The sequence below is a fragment of the Bubalus bubalis genome, chromosome 3 (genome assembly GCF_019923935.1).
Source record: "Bubalus bubalis isolate 160015118507 breed Murrah chromosome 3, NDDB_SH_1, whole genome shotgun sequence".
In the NCBI taxonomy this organism is placed as follows: domain Eukaryota; kingdom Metazoa; phylum Chordata; class Mammalia; order Artiodactyla; family Bovidae; genus Bubalus; species Bubalus bubalis.
This window is the reverse complement of record NC_059159.1, coordinates 50880907-50893087: the sequence shown is the minus strand read 5'-3', so window position 1 is coordinate 50893087 and position 12181 is coordinate 50880907. Positions and strand designations below refer to the sequence as shown.

Genomic DNA, 12181 nt, shown 5'->3' with positions numbered 1-12181 from the left:
CCAACTCTCACATCCATACATGACTACTGGAAAAACCATAGTTTTGACTAGACAGACTTTTGTTGGCAAAGTAATGTCTCTGCTTTTTAATATGCTGTCTAAGTTGGTCATAGCTTTTCTTCCAAGGAGCAAGAGTGTTTTAATTTTATGGCTGCAGTCACCATCTGCAGTGATTTGGGAGCCCCCAAAAATAAAGTCTCTCACTGTTTCCATTATTTCCCATGGCTTTACCTGAGATCAAATGAGTAGGAATCAGAATTGAGCTAAGTATTTTTATCATTGGTCTAGGGTTTGTACACCATTAAATGGGCACAGAATGTTCTTCCTCTACATATTGAAGGGAGGGATACATCATGGCAGATGTTGCTGGTTGCCCGTTCAATGGCCATTTCCCTTTTACTCTCACTAGGGGCACTGGAATGATACCAGATGAGAACGAGGCCTTTCTTCTGGGGTTCAGTGTGTTCTCTGCTTGCTCCTGAGGCACACTGTGGCCAGTAGGGTGCAGGACACCTAGCAGCCCTTATCCCTAGGGAATTTCAGCATCACCTCACTCCTTGAGTGGCTTCCCACGAAGAGGCTCCCAACAACTTTTGTCTCACCTAATCCACCCTCAAAACTCAACCAAAATCATCTCTTTAAAACACAGATTTAAGGCGGATTGTTGGAGAAGGCAATGGCACCCCACTCCAGTACTCTTGCCTGGAAAATCCCATGGACGGAGGAGCCTGGTAGGCTGCAGTCCATGGGGTCGCTAAGAGTCGGACACGACTGAGCGACTTCACTTTCACTTTTCACTTTCCTGCATTGGAGAAGGAAATGGCAACCCACTCCAGTGTTCTTGCCTGGAGAATCCCAGGTACAGGGGAGCCTGGTGGGCTGCTGTCTATGGGGTCGCACAGAGTCAGACACGACTGAAGCGACTTAGCAAGGCAGATGGTGCTAATGGCGGCACAACAATTTAAATGTACTTAATATACTTCAACTGAATTCTTAAAATGATTAAAATGGTAGATTTTGTTATAGGTCTTTTGCCATAATTAAAACACACACACACAACCTAGTTGCTTCCCTAACTCTGCAATAGTTTACTCTTGCATAACTCGTAACCACAGCCTAGAAAAATGCAGTATTTTCTCACTTGATCAATGCCTCTTCTTCTCATATCTCTGTTCCACATACCCTATTCAGAGTCCCTTATATTCGCCAGGCCTCCTCTTATCACAGAGCTGTTCACATATGCAGTTCTTATGCCAAGAACACATTTTCTTTCTCTATTAGCTCTTCATAATTCTTCAAAGCTCAGTTCAAACATCACTTCAGTGGCTCTCCAGTTAGGTAAAATACTCCTCCTTCTTTTTGTGATCACTTGACGAACGCCTCTCCCCTTCTCTAAACCATAAGCTTCCATGAGGGCAAAGACCTGTGTTTGGCACACTGTTGTTCAGTCGCCAAGTCAGGTCTGACTCTTTGCAACCCCATGGACTGCAGCACACCAGGCTTTCCTGTCCTTCACTATCTTCTAGAGTTTTCTCAAACTCATGTCCATTGAGTCGGTGACGCTATTCAACCATCTCATCCTCTGCTGCCCCCTTCTACTCCTGTCCTCAGTCTTTCCCAGCATCAGGGTGTCTGCACTCAGGTATCTGTACAATGAATCAATGGTTTGTAAGACGCACATGCAATTCCACCAGGGAGACACTAGGGGGCACCTTTGCTACATCTGCACTCAAGTAATTTTGATCAACAGTACAAATTTTGATAAGCAAACTTCTCTCCCAAAAAGCTAGAAGAAAAATGACTATTAACCATAAGAATGGTACTAAATACTATAATTTAATTTTACTAAGGGCCAATAAGAATTACCATGCAACAAGTTAAACTTTAAAAACAAAAGCTAGAACTTAATTTTTTATATTTTCCCCCATGTGCCAGAATAAAGACAGGTAAAGTGATTGTAACAAAGCATTTCTTTTAGCTTAAATATTCAAATCTAAAGGATATTATCTTTTTAATGCTGTACACCTTAAACTCAATATACAGTACTGTAGGTCAGCTAAATCTGAATAAAGGTATTTGAGGTGAAAATATGGGATAGAAAAATAAAACCAAGAGAAAAAGCAGAACTGATGTTTTTCATTACTGAAACAGTATCATCTCTCCCACATGTCTTTTTATATGAAACGATCCATTTATTTCCATACATTTGTTTACAAAATTATGTTAATGCAACTGTCATAGGACATCACTGTAACAACTGTATTTTATCTCCTACATGGTGTTTTGCACCGGGTGAGTGGATCTTTCCCATAAACTCTGACTATTTCTTCCCTTTTTAAAAAAACAGTAGCAAACCCTCTCCTGGGTTTTGACTCCAGCTAGAGCCCCAGCTCTCCTTCCCAAATTCCTAGGAAGAGTGTCTAAAACTTGTTATATCAAAATCTCCTCTTCTCGCTCTTTCTTAAACCAACTCCAGTCACGACTGTGGTCTCACTATCCAACCAAAAGCCACTTTATCAAGGTCACCAATGACTTTCACATCACCTCTCAAGTCTTTGCTTTACCTGAGCTTTCAACAGTAAATACATTTTTTTTAAAATTGAGGTATAACTGACATATAAGGAAATACTCACCTTCTTGAAATACTTTATTCTCTTAGTTTTTAGGACACTCTCCCAAACTATCTTGTTTTTCACTTGTGGCTCTTTCTGTCTTGTCTGACCCCATTCCTCCATTCATGCCCCTACCTCTGAACAGTGAGAGTATCTCAGGGCTCAGTCCCTGGACCTTTCCCTGCTTCTTCCCCTCCCCTTTTCTGCCTACACTCAATCCCTTGATTCAGCCACAAACTGATGTCTTTAGCCTAGCTCTCACTAGCTGATTCTCATAACCAGAAGCCAAATGGGTATCACCGCTTCAATACCTGATAAGCACCTTGAATGTAACTTGTCTGAAACTGAACTCCTGACCACCCTCTACTAATCCGCTCTGGTCTTTGCTACATCAGTTAATGGCAACTCTTCAAGTTCCTCAGTTTAAAAAAAAAAAAAAAATCATGAAAAGGACACTGCGGCTCCTTCTGCCTGAATTCTCATGCCCCAGTCACCCCCAGGCCGTCATCTCTTCACTCCAGCGTCATCTCTCAGACCTCCTCTGACCATTCCATTTAAAATTATGACTCCTGCCTCCCACAATGTTTCCTGTTTAATTTTTCATGCCAGCACTTTTCACTGCATACAATATATATTCTACTTATTTAGTTTAGTTTATCATGTTTCCCCCTACTATAAAGTAAGATCCATGGGTCAAGAAATCTTCACCTGTTTCGTTCACTGCAGAATCCTCAAAACCTAGAGCAGTACCTGTAACATAGCAGGCATTTAATAAATACTTGGTGAATGAATAAACAATCATGAAGAAGCGGGGACTCTGTGTGCGGTTTTAGAATATTTGCACATACTGATACATTTTAAGAAGTAGAGCTTAATTCCCCTCCACTTACGGGCAGGAGAGACTGAGTGACTCACAGCTAACCAAAAAAAAAAAAAAAATATGGAGGAGGTAATGAGATGTCACTTGTTTTTGACACTAGATCATAAAAGCACATCGTGGCTGCTATCCTGTCGTCTCTCGCTCCAGGAAGGCGGCTGCCAAGGCATGAAGACGCAGCCAACAGCCCTACAGAGAAGCTCGCTGGGCAAGGAATGGAGGCCTCCTGGCAATAGCCATGTGAGTAGGTTGTCCTAGAAGTGAATGCCCCACCCCATTCAAGCTTTCAGAACACAGTCATACTTGACACTTGGACTCCAACCACCCGAGAGACCCTTGAGCCAAAACCACCTAGTTAAGCCAGGTTCCTAAGCCACAAAAACCATGGGAGATGATAAATGTTTTGAACTGTTAGGTTTGGGAATATTCTGTTAAGACAGCAATAGATTCTTAATACAGTGAGATTTTAATAGCTTGGTATAATCACTTGGGGGAGAAATTTGGCATCACATAATAATGCTAAAGATATACATATCTTTATACATCTTGGACTGCACTTTCCAAGTGATATGCCGTGGATGGTTTAAGTGTGACTGTGGGTCAGCAGGGTAGGTCCTGAGTGGCTAGAACCTCTAGGTCAGTTGCCCACAGCCTTGAGCAGCCTTCCCTGTTTATTCTAAGATATTATCTTATTATTTGTGTGTCATGGTATTTTAAAAGTTGGTAAGTAATGTAATATAACCCAGCAATTCCATTTCTAGTTATGTGCCTTAAATAAATCTCATATATGTACACAAGGAGGTATTTATTGCAGCATTTTTTATAATAGCAAATGTGTGCATATAACCTAAATGTCCACCAATCAGGGCACAGAGGGAAAAAATATAGTTTCATATTGGAACTGAATGTACAGCAGTTAATGCATGAACTAGAATCACATAAACATGGATAAATCGAAAAACAATGCACAGTGAAAAAATAGCTAGTTGGAAAAGCTGTTTTGAATACAATGGAAAGCTTACCAAGAATCAACTATTTTAACATTACCATGCACTCTCAGAACTGTAAGAAACCCAGTTTTATATTCTCCAGCTTCTGAGCCAATGTAGACATCTATGTCAACCACCCAAGCACTTCAAGTGAAGGAAAGGCTCACTACAGTTCACAAAATAATGTTGTTTATTATTTTTTATCATCCGTAGTAATTCTGTTTTACTGAGCTAAAATATGGTTCTCTCTTTTATAGTTCATCACACCTTTTTTCTTTTTGAGAATTTTCACTTGTTGCTCTCATTTTTGCATGCTCAGTTTTTTGAAACATTCAGTACTTGGAAGCTCCCCACCCCCTACCCCACTTGGCTGAGCCACACTTGTGGGATGTCAGTTCCCCAACCAGGGACTGAACCCAGGCCATGGCAGTGAAAGCCCAGAATCCTAAACGCTAGGCCACCAGGGAACTCGCAACACCTTTTTAAAATCAGGTTAACTTCTCTTCTAGACGACAAAACTTCACAAATACTAACCCAGCTATAAATGTCCTCAGTATTTTGATTCCAGGCTGTATTCTGCCCAATTATCCTGTTTAAGTTTAAGAGAGTGGCAGCAGATTCCAGTGGAAAGAGTGGGGAAAATATTTATGGCTGCGTCAGGTCTTATTTACACTCGCAGGCTTAGTTGCCCTACAGTGTGAGGGATTAGTTCCCTGACCAGGGATTGAACCTGCATCCCCTGCACTGAAAGGCAGATTCTCAATCACAGGACCACCAGGGAAGGTCCAAACTTATACTTGTAAGTTGAACAAAGCTGTACACAAAATCCCACCTACATAGACTTGATCGACTGACTAATCTGGAAAGGCAGTTTCTTAACTGATAAGTAGGACAGTCTACTGTATGACTGCATTCTAAGACAAGTAGGACAGTCTACGGTATGACTGCATTCTAAGACTATACTAATTTTTTATGGCTAAACTATACCTAGGGGTTTCCCAGGTAGCTCAGTGGTAAAGAATCCTCCTGCCAATGAAGGAGACATGAGTTCGATCCCTGGGTCAGGAAGATACCTTGGGGAAGGAAATGGCGTAGAAGAAAACCTACTCCAGTTTCCTGCCTGGAAAATCCCATGGACAGAGAAGCCTGGCAGGCTACAGTCTATGGAGTTGCAAAGAACTGTACATGACCAAGCAACTGAGTATGCATGCACTTATCACTGTAGAATTATCTTATGCTCATTAGTAATCAACGAAAAAGAAAGCAAAACAAAAAACCCTAATTGTCTCTTAAATGAAATGCTATGAAAGCAGATAATCTCCCAAAGCATATTATGAACTTAAACCTAGCACTTTTTACTTACTTATATTGAATTTCATATTATTACTGCCAGCCTATTAAAAAAAAAAAAAATCTCATCTGGAGATCATTTCAAATGTATAAAGTGATAAAAATAAAAACATAACAAAGAACCCCCATCTTTACTCAGATTCATTATTGCTGACATTTTGCCCCATTTGCTTGTTTTCGATCTACATATGTATAAAGATTCTGTGCATGTAACCTTGCAACAAAAGTGTTTTAAATAATGGTCTTTCATCCCTAAATACTTCAAAGTGTATTTTCTAAGAATAAGGACACTGCAGTTACCAGCTTCATAAATTTATATTAATATAATATGTACCTAATATACCACCTACCATTCATATTCTGAATTGTTAGATGGCCTAATAATATCCTTTACAGGCAGCTGAGGAGCCGGAATAGCACTTGCTTAGAACATTTCTTTAGCCTCCTTCATCTAGATTGTAGCTATGCACTCTTGACCAGGGTACTACCTAGGGGATGTGTGTATCACACGTCTGGAGGCAGACAATGTCCTCATTAGTGACGGGAATTTTCATCATTCAATGTGTTGCCTGATTTCTCTACTCTCTAATTACTATTTTTTCTCTCTGGCAACTAAAAGTATTTAAACAATGCTAATAATATTCTGTTGCTTACATACTTCTGAATATGCATAATACACAAAATTGAGAACTACACACATTCTTTCTTTCTCTAGATAGTTAACAAATGTTGAAACTAAGCTAAGGGGGAAAAAATCACATCACTCAAGATCTCTTCAACTACACACTAATCTACTAATTTTGTATTGATTAATATATCCTGCAAAAAAACCCATCTAACGGAATTATTCAGCCTCCACCTCGCACCCTTGTTGTTGTTCAGCTGCCCAGTCATGTCCGACTCTTTGTGCCCCGATGCACTGCAAAAAGTCAGGCTGCTCTGTCCCTCACCATCTCCCGAAGTTTGCCCAATTTCATGTCCATTGCATCAGTGATGTCATGCAGCAATCTCATCCTCTGACACCCCCTTTTTCTTCTGTCCTCAATCTTTCCCAGCATCAGGGACTTTTCCAGTGAGTCGGCTATTCGCATCAGATAACCAAAATACTGGAGCTTCAGCTTTAGCATCAGTCCCCCCAATGAATATTCAGGATTAATTTCCCTGAATTTATTTGATCCTAAATTCCCAGGATCAAATCAGTTGACTGATTTGATCTCCTTACTGTCCAAGGGACTTTCAGGAGTCCTCGAGCACCACAGTTTGAAGGCATCAACTCTTGGGCATTCTTCCTTCTTACGGTCCAGCTCTCACAACCGTATGTGACCACTGGGAAGACCAGTCTTGACCATATGAACCTTTCTCTGCAAAGTGATGTCTCTGCTTTTCAACACACTGTCTAGCTTTGTCATAGCTTTCCTGCCAAGAAGCAGTCATCTGATTTCACAGCAGCAGTCACCATCCGCAGAGATCTTAGAGCCCAAGAAAGAGTGGGGAGTGCCACGATCTTAGTTTTTTTAATATTTAACTTTAAGCCAGCTTTTTCACTCCCCTCCTTCACCCTCAAGAGGCTCTTTAGTTCCTCTTCACTTTCTGCCATTTCCCCACCCTTACACCATCCCAATAAAAACCAACAGAGTATGTAATGGAGAAACTTGACTTAGTAGCAGTTCATAAGAGAAATATCTAGAGATCTGAGCTTAATAAGCCAACTAACGTGAAAAGATTACTAAAAGCTAATGGCAGTCATAATTCTAAAACTCCATTATTACAAGTACAATGCTCAGGGAGCAGGAAGTACATATTTCCACTGTACTTCAAACTGATCAGACCACATCTTGCAGTGTTCTCAAGTCTGGAATCACATTTATTGAGAGAAACATCCAGAGGGATAGGACAAGACTAATGGAAGATCTGAAATTAGCCTAGAGAAACACGCTAGCCAATTCTGAATAGGTAAATGACTGTCATTATGCAAAAAGAAAAGGTAAATACACTGCCCTGTCTGAAAGCTTCATGGAGACAGATTTTAACTCATGGACTGTCTAATAATGCAACAATTTGTCCTTAAAAACATAAAGTAAAGATTACGGAAGATATTCATGTGTGCTGAATTACTTACCTGAATTACTCCAGCACTGTACCTGAACAGAGCAGGAATGTTAGAAACAGGAACACCAGTTGGTTTTTCTGCTCTTTTTGCTGCTCCTTCACCTGCTCCTTCTCCTCCTTTCTGTAGTCACGTAAGGGTTTCAAGGCTTACGTGAAAAGCAAGGCACACACACTCCACATACACCAGATAAACTGGCATCTGCTTTTCTAAACTGAAGTTCACCTTACTTTTGAACCTGCAGTAAGACCTTGCCCTCAGTCCATGTTGAGTTCCCCATGAAACTCCTCTTTACTCTTCAGTAATATTAATTCCTTGCCTCCCATGCCCTCGGGAGCTCACTAATGCTACAAATGGCAATAGTTAACTTGAAATTTGCCATCTACCTGAAAAGTAAAGAGAAGCTATCACTTTCCCCCCTGTTTTTTCCTTGCTAACAACTGGAGGGTCAATTATATCACATATATACTATGAGTGAATGGCCTGGGGAACTAAGACAAAAATCTATAAAATAGGTGAAGTGCTTAGAAACTGCTACAGGCCCCCTAAATGGCACCCTGGCCTCCAATGTTATTACCCTATAATTTTAGCCATTATGATCCTTTAAAAACAAACAAAAATAATAACAACAACATTTACAGAGCATTTACTATGTGCCAGGCACTATTTTAAGCACTTTGCATGTGTTAAGTTACCCAATACCCACAACAGTATGAAGCAGGCCCCACTTCACAGCTGAAAAAACTGTCACAATATATTAAGTAATTTTCCCAAGTCTGTGCAGTAAAGGACAACACTGGGATTAGAAACCTAGGCACTGTGGCTCCACAGTCTACCTCTTAACCACTGGGGTTTATTTCCTCTCCTACTCTTCAATCCCTTCCCAAAATCATTTTAAATAAAATTCCTTATCATGCTCTAAAAAGTCTTGCAGAATTTAGTCCTTGCCTACCACCCATAATGTCTTCATCACACTTCCTTCCTTAGTCTGTACCACCTTTCTCAATCAGGCAAGCATCCTCATCTCCACCGTCATTTTAAATCCCTACCTTCTCTCTCTCACTAAAGACAAGGAGTCCTTTCCTTCCAGCGTTAGGGTTCTTTGCAAACAAATGACAATTTCCAGTTCAGGTTAACTTAGGGTACTTCCAAACAATTAGGCAGGAAAACCCAATCACATCAATGAGCACTGCCAAAGGAGGTCAATTATCACCTGGACGTATTCATACCAACCAGGTTTCTTGGTTTTTAATTTTGATCCTTACTGGATTCACAATTTAAAATCATGGAACAGGGAATCTAACCGATCCAGCTGGGGTCATATGCCTGACCATTTATATTTTACTAAAGGACCCTGAACAGGAATGTCTAAACTAAGACCGCACAGAGTAGGGGAGATAGAGTTTCCCAAAAGGGAGTCAGGGCATTATTTAATAGGAAAAAAGAATATGTGCTGAACAACCCCCACCACCATTCCTCCCAAATCAAATGTCCACCAATTGCCTAATGGCCTCTGCAAGTGTTATGCCTTTGCTTTGACTTAGCCCCTTTTCCTCCTTCAGGTCTTATTCAAACACCACTTTTTAAAAGAATCTTCCTTAATCATCCTCTCCAAAGTACCTCTTCTCCTGGCCACCACCTATCCCTCCCACCAACTACTGGCATATCATATTGCTTAATTCCTTTTTGATGCTTTTGAAAAGAATTTTATCATTTGTTTGCTTATTATCAATTCTCCCCATTAGATTATAGGGTCCATGAAGGTTGGGACTACATGTATTTGATCAAATACCAAAGATGAACAAGCAACAGTAGTATGATGTTTTAAAAAATGCAAATGAGATAATATTACTCTTTAGCTTAATATCCTTCAATGTTTCCCAGTAACCTTAGTCTAGAACAAAAATATCTGATGTTTACATTTGCCTCAATTAACTCCCAACTTTTGATAATTCCTAGAACATGCCAAGCTCTTTCCCAATTCAGGATCCATGCCTAGGATTATTCTTCAACAGGCTCTTCACAAAATCTGATTCTTAGCCATCACATCTCAGCTAAAATAACACTTCCTAAAAGGAGCATTTTCATCACACTACCTAAGATAGATTTTCCCTTCTAAATTATTCTTTATCACAGGACCCCTGTGATTTCTTTCTTTCATATTTCCTAATCTGTAATTATTTCATGTACAAATCAGTTCAGTTCAGTCGCTCAGTCACGTCCAGCTCTTTGCAACCCCATGGACTGCAGCACGCTAGGCTTCCCTGTCCATCACCAAATCCCAGAGTTTACTCAAACTCATACCTATCAAGCTGGTGATGCCATCCAACCATCTCATCCTGTCATTCCCTTCTCCTTCCGCCTTCAGTCTTTCCCAGCATCAGTGTCTTTTCCAATGAGCCAGTTATTCGCATTAGGTAGCCAAAGTATTGCATTTGCAGCTTTAGCATCAGTCCTTCCAATGAATATTCAGGCATGATTTCCTTTAGGGTTGCCTGGTTTGAGCTCCTCGCAGTCCAAGGGACTCTCAAGAGTCTTCTCCAACACCACAGTTCAAGAGCATCAATTCTTCGGTGTTCAGCTTTCTTTATAGTCCAACTCTCACATCCATACATGACTACTGGAAAAACCATAGCTTTGACTAGACAGACCTTTGTTGGCAAAGTAATCTCTCTGCTTTTTAATATGCTGTCCAGGTTGGTTATAGCTTTTCTTCAATGGAGCAAGCGTGTTTTAATTTTATGGCATTATTATTAATTTTATGTTTTAATTTTTCATCTGCAGTGATTTTGGAGCCCAAAAAAATAAAGTCTCTCACTGTTTACAGTACAGTGTACAAGCTACCTTTTACAATGTACACGCTTACCTTCTACAATGTACACGCTTACCTTTTACAATGTACACGCTTACCTTCTACAATGTACACCCTTACCTTCTACAATGTATATGCTTACCTTTTACAATGTACACGCTTACCTTCTACAATGTATATGCTTACCTTTTACAATGTACACGCTTACCTTTTACAATGTACACGCTTACCTTCTACAATGTATATGCTTACCTTTTACAATGTATATGCTTACCTTTTACAATGCACAAGCTTACCTTTTAAAAAAACTGAACTATAATTGACCTGCAATATTATACTAGGTTCAGAACAGGTTTACTTCTTTATCACCCATCTCCCCAACTATTTATTCTTGCTCCCTGAGGGCAGAGTGTATCTGTATCATCACTCCAAATCCTAATACAGTACCCGGAACCAAGAGCTCTAGTGCTCTAGAGGAAGAAGGAGAGAAGGAACAAAAATGGTGTTTTCTAAGAGAAATTTTCTTTAGAAGAAAATTTAACTAGTATATCCAAAGTAAGATATTTCTATAGTTACAATACTCTAGCCTTCCTTCCAAAACAAGATGAAACAGAAAAAAAGTGTTAATTTTGTCACAATTTACTCTGCTAGCTAATGAAAAAGAAAAAAGAGCTTTGAAGGCTCTGAAGAGAAATTTGAAGGGTTGAAGTAGGAAAGGACATTTAGAAATAGTTTTAAGGCTAACATCAAACCTAGGCATACATTTACTTCTTTAGGAAGAAATGGAAACTATCAGAACATTGAACACAACTCAGGATAAAAGAGCAAATGGCACTGAAATCCATACTTTAATCTTCCTCTCAATTAGGTTTTCATTTACTACAGTATCTATTTATACACTCAGAATGTGCCAAATGAGGGTTTAATTCTCAGTCTTGTCTTTTATTTTACCACCATATGCTGCAGAACATCCAAGATAGTTTCACCAAACCGAAGTCCTACTTACCAAGTGCTCTGGCTACTGCCAGAAAGGGAATCTGGTCAATGACTGTGCTCCTCCTCACAGGTCCATTGTGAGTGAGCCGAGGCCGTTTCCAAACCACACGGTTCACCCCAGACTTGTTCATCACACTGAAAGACCAGAGTTCACAGAAATACAGTAAGTGATCACACTATATCAACTCAAGTAGTTCCACATGTTAAATAACTATTACAATCAGATTGTATTATCATCTGCTTTAGACACGAAGATGCATAAATCAAAGTTTCTGTTCATAAGGCAAAGACAAAACAGGGTAGATTAAGATGAGAATTTGGAGATTATTTAGGGAGCACAAAGGAAAAGAAATGAGTAGATAGCATGTATATAAAAGCAAGATAATTTGATAACTTAGAAAACTGAGGGGAGGAAGAAGTAGTTATAAAAGAAGAGGG

The 12181-nt window shown here is 39.8% G+C and overlaps 1 protein-coding gene across 2 annotated transcripts in view; it reads right to left on the bottom strand.

Annotated features, from left to right (window-relative positions):
* The window catches only part of PPM1D (protein phosphatase, Mg2+/Mn2+ dependent 1D), a 61249-nt gene that overhangs the window by 20161 nt on the left and 28907 nt on the right, over nucleotides 1-12181 (bottom strand). For both annotated transcript variants that reach the window (XM_025281157.2, XM_025281158.2), the window contains exon 3: nucleotides 11754-11878. In XM_025281157.2, coding sequence (XP_025136942.1) covers nucleotides 11754-11878 — 125 coding nt within the window. The remainder of the gene's footprint in view (nucleotides 1-11753; nucleotides 11879-12181) is intronic.